Here is a 17646-nt window from a genome sequence, read left to right on the forward strand (position 1 = left end):
TTCACCTCACCAAAGTAATAACATACCACATGTAAGAAAAGAAAGTGACTTGCCTTTATATAATACCTTACACATCATTAGGAAATCTAATCAATTAAGTGGATTTGAATTATAGGCACTGTTTTAATGTAGCACAATGTGTTAGTGAAATTGTGCACAGCAAGGTCCCACATACAGATATACTGTTAAGTAGAGACACAAGACTCCAGAGGAAATAGCGGTGGTACTTAATGAATACTTTGCTTCAGTATTCACTACGGAAAAGGATCTTGGCAATTGCAGGAATGACCTTGAATGGACTGAAGAGCTTGAGCATGTAGATATTAAGGAAGAGGATGTGCTGGAGCATTTGGAAAGCATCAGATTGGATAAGTCACCGGGATCGGACGGGATGTGCCCAGGCTACTGTGGGAGGCGAAGGAGGAGATTGCTGAGCCTCTGGCAATGATCTATGCATCATCAACGAGGACAGAAGAGTTTCAGAGGATTGGAGGGTTGCAGATGTTGTTCCCTTGTTCAAGAAAGGGAGTAGGGATAGCCCAGGAAACTATAGGCCAGTGAGTCTTACTTCAGTGGCTGGTTGTGACTTACGAGCCTGAGTTTTTTGAAGATATGACTAAATACATCGATGAAGGTAGAGCCGTAGATGTACAGTATATGGATTATAGCAAGGCATTTGATAAGGTACCCCATGCAAGCCTTATTGAGAAAGTAAGGAGGCATGAGATCCAAGGGGACATTGCTTTGTGGATCCAGAACTGGCTTGCCCACAGAAGGCAAAGAGTGGTTTTATTTTATTTTTTTTTTTTTAAACTTTTTTTATTGTTTTCAAATAGTTACAAAATAAAAGTGTATGAGAAAAAAAAAATGTTACCCAGCCCCCCTCCCCTTAACCCCTCCCCCCTAACATCCCTAAAAAAAAAGAAAGAGAGAAAAAAAAAGGAATGCCTGGATATTGGAAGATCCCCACACGCTCCACGGAGTTCGTAATAACTTTGGTGTATGCATTTATTTCTTTCCCCAAGTAACCAATTATTTCATCTTCGGAGCACCTATATATTTAATCCTGTCTTTTGTAAATAAGGGCGCCAAATTTTCAAAAATGTTTCATATTTATCTCTTAAATTGTAAGTGATTTTTTCAAGTGGAATACAGCCATAAATTTCGTTCTTCCAACGATCTATACTTAGATATGTATCCGATTTCCAAGTCACTGCAATAGCTTTTTTGGCTACTGCCAATGCAATTTTTATAAATTCTTTCTGATATTTATTCAATCTGGCTATCGGTTTTATCCCTTCAATATTACCTAGTAAAAGTAATGTTGGGTTGTGTGGAAGTTGTATTCCAATGATTTGTTCCAGTAAAACTCTTAAATTTGTCCAAAAAGGTTGAATTTTGGAGCAGGACCAAGTAGAATGTAAAAAAGTACCAATTTCTTGGTTACATCGAAAACACTGATCAGATAGATTTGGGTTTAATTTGTTTATTTTTTGTGGTGTAATATATAGTTGATGTAAAAAATTGTATTGCACTAATCTTAATCGAACGTTTATTGTATTTGTCATACTCTCAAGACATAGTCTTGACCAGTTTTTTTCTTCAATTTTGATATTCAAATCACTTTCCCATTTTTGTCTTGACTTATGGACTCCTTGTTTAATTGCCTGTTTTTGAATCAAATTATACATACAAGAGATAAATTTTTTAATCTTTCCTTTTTGAATTAAAGTTTCTATTTCATTGGGTTTCGGTAGTAACATTGTTTGACCTAGCTTTTCTCTTAAGTAAGCCCTTAGTTGAAAGTAACAAAAAAGAGTGTTGTTTGATACTTTATATTTATTCTTTAATTGATCAAATGACATTAATATACCTCCTTCAAAACAATCTCCTATATATCTAATCCCTTTTTGAAACCAATTATATAAAAGTTGATTATCCATTGTAAAAGGAATAAGTCTATTTTGGATTAAAGATCTCTTTGCTAATAAGGATTTCTTTGTCTCATCGTCAACATTTATCTTATTCCATAAATCAATCAAATGTTTTAATATAGGAGATTCTTTCTTTTCCCGTATCCATTTAGATTCCCATTTATATATAAAGTCTTCTGGTATGTTTTCTCCTATTTTATCTAGTTCTATTCTGATCCACGCCGGTTTGTCTTTCTCAAAAAAGGATGCAATAAATCTAAGTTGATTTGCTTTATAATAATTCTTAAAATTTGGAAGTTGTAACCCTCCTAGCTCAAATTTCCATGTCAATTTTTCCAACGATATTCTTGACATCTTACCTTTCCAAAGAAACTTCCTCACATATTTATTCAGCTCTTGAAAAAACTTCTGGGGTAGTTGTATTGGTAGTGATTGAAATAAGTATTGTAATCTAGGGAATATATTCATTTTTATGGTATTTACTCTACCTACTAATGTTATTGGTAATACCATCCATTTATCAAGATCTTCTTGAATTTTTTTCAATAGTGGTAAATAATTTAATTTGTATATGTTTTTTATATCATTATCGACTCTTATACCTAAATATTTTATACCATTTGCCGGCCATCTAAACTGGGTTATTGATCGACATTGATTATAGTCTCCTTTAGTAAGAGGTAAAATTTCACTTTTGTCCCAGTTTATTTTGTAACCTGATACTTTCCCATATTCTTCTAATCTATAGGATAATTTACGCAACGATTGCAATGGGTTTGTTAGATAAAGTAGAACATCATCAGCAAATAAGTTGATCTTGTATTCTTCTTGGTTAACTCTAAAACCCTTAATATCTGGGTCCATTCTGATCAGTTCAGCTAATGGCTCTATCGCCAACACAAATAAAGCAGGTGATAATGGACAACCTTGCCTAGTTGACCTTGTTAACTGAAATGGTGTTGAAATTTGACCATTTGTCACTACTTTAGCTTTGGGATTAGTATTTAAGGTTTTAATCCATTTTATAAAGGATACTCCTAATCCGTATTTTTCCAATACCTTAAATAAAAAATCCCACTCCAATCTATCAAATGCTTTTTCTGCATCTAAAGCAACTGCCACGCTCATTTCCTCCCTCTTCTGTGCTAAATGAATTATACTAAATAAGCGAGTTACATTATCTGCTGATTGTCTATTTTTAATAAATCCTGTTTGATCCATATGTACTAATTTTGGTAAGCATTTAGATAATCTATTAGATAAGATTTTTGCTATTATTTTATAATCAGTATTTAATAAAGAAATCGGTCTATATGATGATGGCTTTAAAGGATCTCTATCTTTTTTTGGCAATACTATTAAAATGGCTGTCGAAAAGGATTCTGGAAGTTTATGCGTTCTTTCCGCTTGGCGTATTAACTCCATAAGAGGAGGAATTAATAAATCTTTAAACTTTTTATAGAATTCAGGCGGAAAACCATCTTCTCCTGGAGATTTATTACTTTGAAGTGATCCTAGGGCTTCTTCGACCTCTTTCAATGTAAAAGGCATATCTAATCCCTTCTGTTCTTCCGTATTTAATTTTGGAAGAGTTATTTGTGATAGAAACCTTTCTATCTTGACATTGTCATTTTGTGATTCTGATTTGTACAACTCAGAGTAAAAATTCTTAAAAGCTTCATTAATTTCTAAAGGTTTATAAGTAATTTTATTTACTCTTGTTCGAATTGCATTTATTGTTTTAGAAGTCTGGTCTGTTTTTAGCTGCCATGCAAGAACTTTATGTGATGCAAAGAGTGGTTTTAGACAGATCATGGAGGTCGGTCACCAGTGGTGTGCCTCAGGGTTCTGTTCTGAGACCCCTTCTCTTTGTGATTTTTATAAATGACCTGGATGAGGAATTGGAGGGATAGGTTAGTAAATTTGCTGATGACACAAAGGTCGGGGGTGTTGTGGATAGTGTGGAGGGCAGTCCGAGGTTACAACGGGACATTGATAGGATGCAAAACTCTGCTGAGAAATGACAAATGGAGTTCAGCCCAGATAAATGTGAGATGGTTGATTTTGGTAGGTTAAATATGATGGCAGAATATAGCATTAATAGTAAGACTCTTGGCAGTGTGGAGGATCAATGGGATCTTGGGGTCCGAGTCCATAGGACGCTCAAAGCAGCTGCACAGGTTGACTCTGTGATTAAGAAGGCATATGGTGTATTGGCCTTCATCAATCGTGGAATTGAATTTAGGAGCCGAGAGGTAATGTTGCAGCTATATAGGACCCTGGCCAGACCCCACTTGGAGTACTGTGTTCAGTTCTGGTCACCTCACTACAGGAAGGACGTGGAAACCATAGAAAGGGTGCAGAGGAGATTTACAAGGTTGCTGCCTGGATTGGGGAGCATGTCTTATGAGAATAGGTTAAGTGAACTCGGCCTTTTCTCCTTGGAGTGATGGAGGATGAGAGGTGGCCTGATAGAGGTGTACAAGATAATGAGAGGCATTGATCGTATGGATAGTCAGAGGCTTTTCCCCAGGGCTGAAATGGCTAGCACGAGAAGGCATAGTTTTAAGGTGCTTGGACATAGGTACAGAGGAGATGTCAAGGGTAAGTTTTTTTACACAGAGAGTGGTGAGTGCATGGAATGGGCTGCTGGCAGCAGTGGTGGAGGCGTAAACGATAAGGTCTTATAAGAAACCCCTGGATGGATACATGGAGCTTAGAAAAATAGAGGGCTATGGTTAAAACCTAGGTAGTTGAAGGTAGGGACATGTTCGGCACAGCTTCAAGGGCTGAAGGGCCTGTATTGTGCTGTAGGTTTTCTATGTTTCTAAGACATTGTAGATGCTGGAATCTGGAGCAACAAACAACCTGCTGGAGGAACTCAGCAGGCTGAGGAGCATCAATGGGAAGAAAGGAATAGTTGATGTTTTGGGTCAAAATTCTGCTTAGGGACCTAGAGTGGAGAAGTGAGATGGCTAATATAAAGTGAGGGGGTGGGAGTTTGGGGGTAGGTAGTGAGGCAGAAGTCCAAGGAGTTTAGTGGACTGAAAAGGGAGTAAGATGACAAGTTATGATAAAGGATATGTTGCAGTCGTTGCAAGTCTTGGTAAGAATGTGTAGCCAAATAGCCAGAGAGTAGTGAAAACCACATAGGGGAGCAGTGAGAGTGGGTCTCACAGAACTTCCATTGGACATGGAATGAAACTTTCTTCAAAGTCGCTGTGCTTTGAAGAGACTCACAGTGGAGTGGTATAATGAAGACACAAGAGATGGCAGATGCTGGAATCCGGAGCAGTGAACAATCTGTTGGAGGAACTTAGTGGGTCAGGCTGTATTTAGAAGATCTCCAGCAGATTGTTCATTGCTTCAAGGAACACCAACTGCAAAGAAGTGTTCATCCTCTCTCCAATGGACATTTTGTAAGACCCTCTCCCACAGACCCTCTGTGGTTTCCACTGTTCTTCAACTCTTTGGCCTGTTCTTACAAGACTTTCTACCTCAGCCACGTATCTTTCCTCAATATTTGCCACCTTTCACCTTTTCACTGTCTCCTGTCCGACCATTTCCCTTTTCTTCTTTATATGGCCATTTCACCCCTTTGCTCTCATTCCTGATGCAGGCTTTTGATCCAAGAATTCCTTCCCTTCCACAATTGCTGCTCAACCTGCTGAGTTCTTCTAACAGATTACTAGTTACATTATTAGGTATTCTGTTTATCCTTAGTGATGCTGGGTTAGGGATACAGGTTGATCGGATATTTGGAGAATGTCCCTGCTCTCATTTGATTGAATGTTGGGATGTTTACAGTTTACAGTTACCATTCTATTGATGTGCTAAGTATGTCCACATAAAAAGAGTCAAAGGGCTGTGTGTAGTGACATGTATGTACTCTGATAACAAATTTAACTTGGAACTTTGGATTTTTAATTTCCCCGTGAGAAGACCAAACAGGCCTTGGTTTAAAACTGCATTCAATAGATAACACCCAAACTTGTAATAGCTCACCACTTCCTCAGTATTACAAAGGGGGTATCAACTTGATCAAGTTTTTGGCATGTGGGTTTAACCAATGTCCTTCTGACTGAAAAACAAGTAGAACAACAATATAAGCATATAGCATGAGAAGCAACCAAGCCTCAAAATGAATCATTAAAGCCAAAATATAATTTTCCTTGTGAAGGTTGTATGAATTGTGATGAATCTGCAAGAAATGTTTTGACTTAAAGTTGTGGAATCTGTAACACTCAAGGAAACTGACAGCATTTAATTTACTTTCATCGGGCTTTCAAACAAAGGTAATTGTAATCAACATGAGTACATGCCTAATTCTTGATAATTACATGCGTGTATTTTCCATTTCAAGATAGATGGGAAAGGAACTGAGGGATCTGACAAATCTAGCTGTTGAAAAAGAGTCAAAACTTTAGCCTACTGAGCAATGTCAGTATTTTTGCTGTTATATCAGATTTCAGGCAATTTAAAGTATTTTGTATTCAGTGCAAAGACGATTACCATCAAATAATCTGCCAGATAGCTTTGGGATGAACTTCATTTTATCTAAGATTTTGAAGAACAGGTTCAATGAAGCATTATGATGATAACTGGTCCCAGAGAAGTAATGTTTTGTAATATTCAAAAGGTATTGACTAAAAGAACTAGGAGTCCGTTTCCAAATGTCAATTTGCAAAAATATCTGAGTGTTCTGCTGCATGCTAACTTCAAACTGGACAGTTTTATGTAACTACTCTAAGAAATAATAAATCTTTATCATTTTGTGTACAAAATATTCAAAGTAAATTTATTAACAAAGTACATAAATGTCACTGTATACTTCCCCGAGATTCGTTTTCTTATGGGCATTCATAGAAATACAAGAAACACAATAGAACGAATGAAAAACCGCATACAACAGAGACAAACAACCAATGTGCAAAAGACAACAAACAGTGCAAATGCAAAAACAAAAGAAAATGTAAATAATAATAAGTAAGCAAGAAATATCATGAATGAATAAATGAGAGTTGTAGACTCCTGGATTGTAGAATCAGTTCAGTGTTGGGGTGTGTGAACTTACCCCCTCTGGTTCAAGAACCAGATGGTTGAAGGGTAATAACCATTCCAGAGCCTGATAGTGTGAGACTTGAGGCTCCTGTACCTCTTTCCTGATGGCAGGAGTAAGAAAAGAGCATAGTTTGGATGGTGGGGGTCCACAATGATGGATGCTGCTCCCTGCAACAGTGCTCAATGGTGGGAAAAGCTTTACCTGTGATGGACTAGGCTATATCTCCTGCTTTTTGTGGGGGGTTTTTCCTTTCCAGGGCATTGGTGTAACCAGTTAGTGTACTCTCCACTGTGCATTTCTAAAAGTTTGTCAAAGTTGTAGCTGACATACTGAATCTGCAAAGAGTTCTAAGAAAGTAGATAGTAGATAAGCTGTGTCTATGACAAACCCACGGACGCTCACAGCTACCTGGACTATACCACTTCCCACCCCATTACTTATAAAAACGCCATCCCCTTCTCTCAATTCCTCCGTCTCCACTACATCTGCTCTCAGGATGAGACTTTTCATTCCAGAATGAAGGAGAAGTCCTCCTTCTTCAAAGAAAGGGGCCTCCCTTCCTCCACCATCAACCTTGCCCTCAAATGCATCTCTTCCTGTGGAATTTGTTGCCACGAGAGGCTGCGGAGGCCAAGTCATTGGGTGTATTTAAGGCAGAGATAGATAGGTTCTATATTAGCCAGGGTGAAAGTAGGGGAGTGGGGACGACTGGATGAAGTGGACCGGCCCATGATTAAATAGCAGAACAAAGTCAATGGGCCGAATGGCCTGCTTCTGCTCCTAAATCTTATGGTCTTGTGGTCTGAATTTAAGGCCATAAATTCTGCCCACCAAAGCTGCACCATATATCAAGAACTCGTTTTTACAGTAACTCTACCTGAATCCATTTTATTTTCCTCTTGTGGCCCCCCTCACTGGCTTGTAAGCAAACTTGGCTCATCAGCTGGCCCTCCTAACAGCCAGGCAACTCAGTGCTGAGGTGGCTACCTTTCATAAACAGCAAACGCCTGGGGTCAGTACAATTAGAGGCTCAAGCAAACAGGAATGCCGTGATGTTCCGATTAAAGAAACCTCAGTTTGAACGAGTGCTGTGTAAATCCCATGTTGTACAGCAGGGCTTCATATATCGAGCTGAAACCAAAACATTCTACCAGCAGGACACACTGTTCTTGCAGAAACTGCTAAAATGAAATACCTATAGCATAACAGTAGAAATCTTAACCAGGGCATTGTACTCTCATTCCCACTGACAGCTTTAGAAGAAGAAATGGAGGGTGAGTGACTAGTTAACACAAATACCAATTTCACCAAATCAGCACAAGTGGTCATTTGTATTAAATGCATTTTTACAGTTCTGTATCCAGGTTATGGAGTAATAGGAAATAAACGATTGTTTCATTGGGAAGAGCAGTTACCTTGGAGCAGACTGTGGTGTTCGGTCCCTCACTCCAAGATTCTTAGCAGAGTTCTGCACTCTAGCTCCCTGAAATAAAACAAAGATTTATTACTGGTGCATAATGCTAGTTCAATTATTTTAATGCATGTCTTGGAAGAAACTACAGTGATAAAAATACACAATGAGATTACCTTTATACTCTGACAATGTATAAAGGCTACAGAGTTTCACAGACAGTGGCAGATTAATTGATTCCTTCAGGGAATTGATAATTTACTCACTTGGAGAATACATCAATAAATAGTGCATTAAGGATAGGAAAGTTAATTTATATATCATTTTACCATAAATTACACAAACATATCATGGCAGTTAACGTATAGTTAATAACTTTGAATTGCAGTGGCTATTGTCAGGTAGGAAAACATGGCAGCCATTTTGTGCATCACAAAACCAGAGATACATGATTGATCATTTAATTTGTTGCTGCTCCAGTTGAGTTAGAAGGGAGAAATGAGGGAGGTCTTATAATTTCTCGTTAAGCAAGGTTAAAGGATCTTTAAACTTCCACAAAATCACTGGAGCATGGCAAATAGAACTTTGGCTTTACACCTCATCTGAAAATTGGTATCTACAAGTTGAAGAGTTGTGCACTGGAGTTTAAGTGTAAATCATACAAATGGTTTGAAATATCCCCTAAATGAGAATGAAGAAATTAACTTCTGTTATTTCCAATTCAGATACCAACGCAACTTTGCTCAAAGGAATGAGTAGAACAAGAAGCAAGCAGTCTGCTGAGTATTAGAATTAAGAGCCAATAGTTCTGACAGTTTTGCAAGATTTTAGTTCAACATTTTTAAGCATTTGAATTGTATAAGAAATATTGATATTATGACAATTTTTAATGTTTACCTTATGGTCCTGCAAATAAAAATAGATTCTGTTCTGCTCGTCAAAAAAAGTATATTGGAAAGTTGCTGATTTACATTAAAATGCAATTTAATAGAATTCTGTAGTCTTAGTATGTTTAATTTATATAACTGTTACAGTGAGATCTTTATTTAACCTTATCACACTCGCAAATTATGTGTGCTATTTAAGGAAATATATTCCATGTAGAGTAGGTAGAATAATAATTAAATACTTATGACTTCTATTACTTTTCATTAAGATTTCATGATTTTCATTTCTTAGTTATTAAAAATTAACTTAATTAATGTAATAATTTTTAAAATAATACTTATTCATATATTGAATCTATTCTGGTCCTCAGAAATTTAGACATTTGTACTGTGTGTGTATATATATAATATATATATCACTTTATATTTTGGTGTTAGTTAATGTCTTAAGAAATGAAGAGAGATTTCCTGCCAAAGGGTCTAGGCCCTGAAACGTCGACTGTACTCTTTTCCATAGATGCTGCCTGACCTACTGAGTTCCTCCAGCATTTTGTGTGTGTTGCTTGGATTTCCAGCATCTGCAGATATCTGCAGATTTTCTCTGGTTAGATATTTCTAATTAGTGCAATATACAATGTTATGCCAATTGCATTTTTCAGAGTTAAATGCAAAATAGTCAGGGAAATGTAATCAATAAATCAAGCAATATGATGAATATTGGAATTGAAGTGTTTTCGTTATAGCTTCAAATAGTTCTTCTTCAGCAAAACTGTTGACTAAATTGAAATGCTAATAAGCCTACTATTCTGTCTGTAGTATATTGTTATGTTTTCATGTCTGCTCTGGAAGGAAAGAATATCCAGTGCAAGGCTGCAGAATTCTTGGTTTCCTTGGTCCCATCATAAGTGCACAGTGTGGCAGATCAGAATACAAAGAAATTTACTGAAACTTTTCTACATGTATTATCAGATGCTGTAATAAACTGTTGTATCATTTTGTAATCCTTTGTAAAATTCCCAGTATGTCAAAATTACTAATAAAAGATTGCTAAAGTGATCCAACCAAAATCCATAAACTGAAATGCTATTTGTCAGGAAAAGTGCTGAAGTAATTTTAAATCACCTCGCTGAAATAAGACTTGAAAGTAAATATATTATCAAAATATGAATACCATATACAACCTTGAGATTCATTTTTTGCAGACAGCCACAAAACAAACACAAAAAAAAGACCAACAAACATCTGATGTGCAAATGAATACAAATCGTGCAAATAATAAATAAAGTAACCAAATAATACTGAGAACTTGAGCTGCAGATTCCCTGAAAGTGATTCCACAGGCTACAAAGTGAGACAGCGCTGAAGTGAATAAAGTCGGTCCAGAAGCCCAAGGGCTGCAGGACAACAACTACAGTATGGTCTGGTTAGGGTCACCCTTGTTGGTATTTTTACACTCAACTGTTAAATGAATCTCACCCACAACTGCTATATAACATGGCTTTCATGAGACACCTGTTCATGCTCATGTCAATTTACTGATGTATGTTTAAAAAATCTAAGGGCAACTTTCCTATTGAAATGCCACCTTGTGTCCAGTTCATAATTCTCTGTTAAAAGATCACATGGTTCATATCTATACCAAAAGAAAGTATCTGTAAGCAATCTGTTAGACATCTGTGAAGCCATTGTAAGAGTGTTAATCAGGCAACATAAGGTCAGCCAACCAAATTTTCATCATTTTTCAGCATGAAGCTCCAGTAGCGTTATACTGTTTACTTTTTAACCTGTGTCATAAATGCACCTTATTATTTGTGCTAATATTACATTATACAGGTAGTTCCTGGGTTACGTACGAGTTCCGTTCCTGAGTCCGTCTTTAAGTCGGATTTGAATGTAAGTCGGAACAAGTACATCCGGTATTATTTAGCATCAGTTAGTCAAACGTTCGTCTTAGTATATAGTATATATTTTACCTTTCTATGCATATAAAACACTTGGGAAACGTATGTATTCCAATAATTAAACCACTGCATTGCTTAGTAATAATTGTAGCTTTCATCGGGGCAAGGCCTTTCACATGCTCCATTATTCTCACTTTATCCGTTATCCTTTAAAATTGTTCCGATCGTTGACTGACTGTAGCCTAACGATTTTCCAATGACTGATGGTGTTTCACCTCTTTCCAAACGCTTTATTATTTCAACTTTATTTTCAATCACGATCACTTCCCTTCAATGGAACAGAAACACTGTGGGTGGTGGGTCCCAAGTTCTGCCGGCTCCGGAAGTCGGCTGGGTCTTAATGACCACTGCACTGAGACAGGCTAAATGGGACAAGTGGGGGCTGTGCTGGGTTTGGGCATTTGATCCTCCACAATATTCCACGTGGGAATTTAAACTGGAGGTGGCAGTGTTTTTTTTTTACAAGGTCGAGTTGCGAGCTCAACATCAACCTGGCACGGATGGCACGGGAGTCACTGGATCGACATCAACCCGGCACGGGGGCAGATTCTCTCTGGATCGAACTCGGAAACCTCCGTTCTCCAGATTTCATTGCGCCACCAGCCGACCAGAATGGGGGGGTCAGGGTGAATCTTACTAAGAAAAATTTAAGCCAAATACGAAGTTAAACACTCAACGCAGTGTCAACGGCAACAACTTAAAATGGTGGACGGCGTCGCAATCCGACTTAAAATGGCGGACAGTGTCCTCCTTCCTCAGTTCGTAAGTACGAGTTGTCTGTAAGTCAAGACGTTCGTAACTCGGGGACTGCCTGTACATTATGCGTGTGAGTTGTTCGGTACTGTGTTGTGCACCTTGGTCTGATGGTGAACTAGAAGGAGCTGTTCCTTATACTTTGAGTGTGTGACTTCAAGCTTCAGTACCTCCTCCTTGATGGCAGCAATGAGGAGTGGGCATGTTCTGGGTGATGGGGGTCATTAATGATGGATGCCACCCTTTGAAGGTGCCCTTGATGCTGGAGAGGCTAGTGCCCATGTGCAAGCCGGATGAGTTTACAACCTCCCACAGCTTTTTCCGGTCTTGTGCCGTGGCCCCTCCATACCAGATGGTTATGCAAACAGTTAAGAGTGCTCTCCACGATGCATTTGTAGAAATTTACATGACCTCCGTGACATACCAATTCTCCTCAAACTCCTAATGAAATATAGCCACTGTCATGCCTTCTTTGTAATCACATCGCTATGTTGGGCCCACGATAGATCTGCAAATGTGTTGACACCCAGGAAGTTGAAATTGCTCACCCTTTTCATTTTTGATCTATCGATGAGAACTGCCGTGTGTTCCCTTAACATCCCCTGCTGAAGTCCACAATAAATTGCGTGGTCTTACTGACATTGAGTGTAAGGTTATTGCTGCAACACCACTCAGATCTATCTTGCTCCTGTACATCTCCTCATCACCATCTGAAATTCTCCCAACAATAGTTGTGTCATCAGCAAATTTATATCGTAGATGGCATCTGAGGTGTGCCTAGCCACACGGTCATTTGGCGGTAGACATGTATATAGTTGAATGACATAAACTGAACTTGAACTTGAAATTTTTTGTCTTTAACATTATAGACTCTCCCATAACTCTCAGTGGTTCCCAAACTTCTTTGGATTATCGCCTCTTTGACTCCTAGACCACATCCCCAGTGCACCCCTTTCCCTTTCCAGTCATTACAGAACAACTAAAAGAATTTTCATTTACGAAACACAGTGAAAGAGAATAGAAACTGCAGATTTAAAGTAGTGACACATAATTCCATATTCAAATCTATTTAAAGCTACAAATAAAATTGCTTCTTTATTTATTTACAGTAAAAAAAATCCAACAACAATTTTAGAATGGACGCTACTAGTCCAGCTGTTTACTACTTCATTGCTTTTGCCCTTTTCAATGAGATAGATTTGCTTGGACCAGCTTCTCAACATCAGGCTGAATGGCACTCAGATCCCCATGTTCAGGAATTTACAGTCTGTTTCATTGCCTTGAAGAAAGTTGGGCAACTGCACTGAAACTGTACTTCACTAAGTATGACATTGGAAAGGCAATACAGAGTATCTTGGCCTTTCTCCACAGTGCAGAATAGCTCTCGGAGATTTCTTTCTGCAACCAGAAGTCCTGATATGATTCTTTGAACTTCAATTTCAGCTCAAAGTCAGTTTGTAGCAAGATCACTACTTCCTCCTTCCTTCCTGTTAATCCCTTAACACACATGTTCAGGGATTGGTTTATTACACAATCTGAAATTTGGATCGAGAGAAGATCCTGAAATCTCTCTGACATGACACAACAGCTCACCCAGGTGGGCACAATAATGGCATTTGCGTGCTGGACCCAGGACAAATCCCCTGAAATGGTAGCACCAAAGAATTTAAAGTTGCTGAGCCTTCCCACCTCTGATCTCCTGGTGAGAACTAGCTCTTGTACTGTACCTCCGGTTTCCTCCTCTTGGAATCAATATTCAGGTTTTTGGTTTTGTTGACATTCAGCGAGAGGTTGTTATTGTGGCAACACTCAGCTAGATTTTCAACCTTTCTCCTATAGGCTGATTTGTCACCACCTTTGATCCTGCCCCCAACAGTGGTGTCATCAGCAAACTTGAATATGGCAATGGAGCTGTACTTAGACTCACAGTCATAAGCATAATGGGAGTGGAGCAGTGGGCTAAGCGCACAGCCTTGTGACACGCCTGTGCTGCTGATGACTGTGGGGGAGATGTTGCCAATCCAAACTGACTGTGGCATCTGCACATGATCAAATTGAGGAACCAGTTGCACAAGGAGGCATTGAGGCCTAGGTCCTGGAGCTTATCTTGGAGTTTTAAGGGGATGATAGTGTTGCAAAGCTGCAGTTAATGGAGAGCATCCTGATGTGTGCATCTTCACTGCCCAGTGTTTCAGGGTTGAGTGCAGAGCCAAAAATTGACCTATTGTGATGGTAGGCAAACTGGAGTGGATCCAAGTCACTCAGGAGCTGATGTGCTTCATCCCTAACCTCTCAGCGCACTTGATCGCATAGATGTAAGTGCTACTGAATGGTAGTCATTGAGGCAGGATGCCACATTCTTCTTGCGCCCCAGTATAATTGAAGCCTGATTGAAGCATGTGGGGATAATTTAGACTGCCAAAGTGAGTCACTAAAGATATCAGTGAACAGTCCAGGCAGTTGATTAGCACAGGTCTCAGTACTCAGCCAGGTACCCTGACTGGGCCAGATACTTTCCGCTGGTTCATTCTCCTGAAGGATGCTCTCATGTCGGCCTCGTGTTGCCATGGGCTGTGGGAGTTTGTGAAGATGCCTCCATGTTCTGTCGGTCAAAGTGAGCACTGAGCTCATCTGGAAACCAAACCTTATTGTCACATGGTCACTTGGCTTCACTTTGTAAGACGTTGAAGGAAATGAAGCTAAACTGTCCAAGAGGGAAGAGATACAATTTTGCAGATTCTGGAAATCTTGAGCAATGCACACAAAAGGCTGGAGTAACTCTGCAGATCAGGCAGCTTCTGTCCTGATGAAGGGTCCTGGCCTGAAACATCGATTGTTTATTTTCTTCCATAGATGCTGCTTGACTTGCTGAGCTCCTCCAGCATTTGTGTATGGTGCCCAAGTGGGAAGAATTCAGACTGCTGGGAATTTGGGGAAAAAAGGGTCTGTTAAAGTGGGATGGATTCCATTGTGAGGGAAACTAAGCTGGATTTTCCTGAAGCAGGTCCAACCTGAGGAGTGAGAACCTGCACAAGCAGGACTGTCCATTATCCATACATCCCACAGAGATGCAAAGACAGCTGGTAACGCTGGCTCTTTCCGAATTCCACACATATTTGAAAAAAGAGGAATTCAGCATGCTAGTTGAAAAAATACTAACTGTGAATTGCTCATTGGCTGTCACGCTTTCTTTTACCCATTCCATCCATTGAACTGAATAATTAGTATGTGTTCAGCAAGCAGCTTTTGTGGGACAGAAGCCCATAGTCCATGGTTTGTTTAACATTGGCACAGAGTCAGGAAATCACTGCAACAACCTCAAAGAAAGTTCAAGTTTCCTACTTTCATGTGAGATTCCTAACCTTCCTAGTGGTTACCTGGGGAAATGCCAGAAAATACAAAGGCATATACCTTAAAAATCTAGTCCATAACATAATTGTGAGAATTTACATAACTATGTAAAGAGAGAGGAACAGAAGTAAATGTCAACCCAACAGAGACAAAGATAAGAGAAAGCATAATGGGAAATAGCGTATGACTGAAAATGCTAGTCTGCACTGCAAAAGATAGATTAAATATAACATAACTGGAAGGCCTAATGACAGCAAGGAACAGAAAATCATTAATATCATGAAAATAGAAACTGCTACAGAAATTAATTAAACATAACTGGGCAAATCTTCTGAGCCTGACATCTGCATCTCGATGTTTTAAAAGAGGTAATCACAGATACAGCTTTCATGCTTTGTGTCAACTTTCAATATTCTCTTATTTCTGGATTAAAGCACCAGATTAGAATTTAGCAAATGTACGGCAAAAGTAAGAAGAGGAAGAGAAAACAAAGGGAATTAGAAACTGCCTAATATCTATTGCTGCAAAATGCTGTAATTTTATCATTTAAGGACCTAGTAACTGGAACTTAGACAATCACAACATAATTCTGCAGTTGACATTGTTCAATAAAAGAGATTTGACAAATCGAACAGAGCTTTTGAGAATGTGATACGTGTGGAAGTCAGTGGATGCAGAGTATTTGGATATTAAAAAAATCAGACCAAACACTGTTACATAAAGTTTCATGAGGATGGAGGTTAATAAATACAGGTGAAACTCCCTGGATTCCTTGTCTGAATAATCTAGGGATGACACTCTCAAGTCCCACCAAACTCGTGAGACAGACGGCTCGTCCCACCCCAAACCCCGGTTTGTGCGGAGGCTGTGTAATTTGCTACCCGGTTACAAATTAATGCCACAAAGTAACAGACATTACACTGCATACGATTAAAGGAATTATATTTATGAATCTTAACTTAAACAAAGAATTAATAAAGAATAACAAAAAGAAAAGGGCCCATTCTAATTAAACTGTCAAATATGCACAAGTTGGAGCTCATCTTGAACTTCCCTGTCACCCACACACTGGGCCCTCGGTCAGCGTGAACGCCCACACCACCTTCCGAACTTCATTCGCAATCAGTCTCAAACAAACAGGTCTCCCACCGTCATATGCTACAACTGTATCCATCACCAGAGAAACCTCCCCTTAATCCAACCATCCTAATTAGATGGCACATATTTCTCCTCATCTCTGATCTTCAACAATAACCCAAACAGGCTGACAACAGAACAGACTGCTCTTACAGAACTGCTAAATGAAATACATACAGCATGACAGGAAAAACATGAACCAGGGCATTACAGAGGTATTTAGGAATCCAACCAAAACTAACAGCAGAGGCAAAGAATATCAGATTGTTAATAGTAATGGATATGTTAAGTAATATAATAATAATAGGTGGTGTATTCTCTGACATCCGGATTTGGCTGAAGATGACCCAGATGGATCAGAGAAAATCTCAAGAATTTTTGAGCTGGTACTGTTTGTGTACCTGTCGTTAGATTCACCACTTTAGTGACAGGAATGACCAGAAAGCATGGCATTTATTACCAGTAAGAATTTGTTTCAGGAGTAGGATAATGACAGAACTGTGCTATTTTCTTCGAGTAGATTTGCATCAGTATGGCAACCCTTGATGGCTGTCAAGATGATTAAAACATTAGGTTTTTAAATGCCCATTTCTTTTCAGGGGAACGTTAAGGATGTCTATAGTGAATGTCATGTTTGTTCCCGGGCAATTGTTTCACAGTGCTTTGTGTTGGCCACATACAATCAATTAACCAACAATGTACTGCTAATTCAAGAGTAGCTTATGCAAAGGAACTTTTAATTTCCCTTGGAACCATGGCCACAAGTTATTTTCATACATAGAAGCTTAAACTGAACTACATCAATCTGCTAAATTAAAAATTGAATGATCAACAGTGCATAAATAAGAAATGATGAACTCATCATCAAATAACCTTGGAAGTAAAATGGATAAATAAACATTTATATTCACACAATACTTGAGAAAATTAATTTTATCACATTGTGATAAAATGTCTGAGTAGAATGAAAATCAGATGGAGAACTAAGACTGCAATCAACAGATTAGAATTTGGGCTTTACAATCCAGGATCAAATGCAAATATATTGTGATTATCTTGAAAAATACACAAAGATTAGGCCTAAATTTTAAAACAAAATCAATTTTCTGTGTCATCACTGAGAGATGCTGATGAATGACTCCTGCACCAC

General features: G+C 38.6%; 1 protein-coding gene across 2 annotated transcripts in view; it reads right to left on the bottom strand.

Moving 5' to 3' along the window:
* The window catches only part of prex2 (phosphatidylinositol-3,4,5-trisphosphate-dependent Rac exchange factor 2), a 400722-nt gene that overhangs the window by 28029 nt on the left and 355047 nt on the right, over positions 1–17646 (bottom strand). The window contains exons 39-40 of one of the 2 annotated variants that reach the window (XM_073041077.1): positions 8412–8479; positions 5940–6015 (exon numbers count right to left, since the gene is read on the bottom strand). In XM_073041077.1, coding sequence (XP_072897178.1) covers positions 5997–6015; positions 8412–8479 — 87 coding nt within the window. In that variant the 3' untranslated portion in view covers positions 5940–5996. The remainder of the gene's footprint in view (positions 1–5939; positions 6016–8411; positions 8480–17646) is intronic. The other variant, XM_073041067.1, reaches the window with a different exon arrangement.

The sequence above is a fragment of the Hemitrygon akajei genome, chromosome 1 (genome assembly GCF_048418815.1).
Source record: "Hemitrygon akajei chromosome 1, sHemAka1.3, whole genome shotgun sequence".
In the NCBI taxonomy this organism is placed as follows: Eukaryota; Metazoa; Chordata; class Chondrichthyes; order Myliobatiformes; family Dasyatidae; genus Hemitrygon; species Hemitrygon akajei.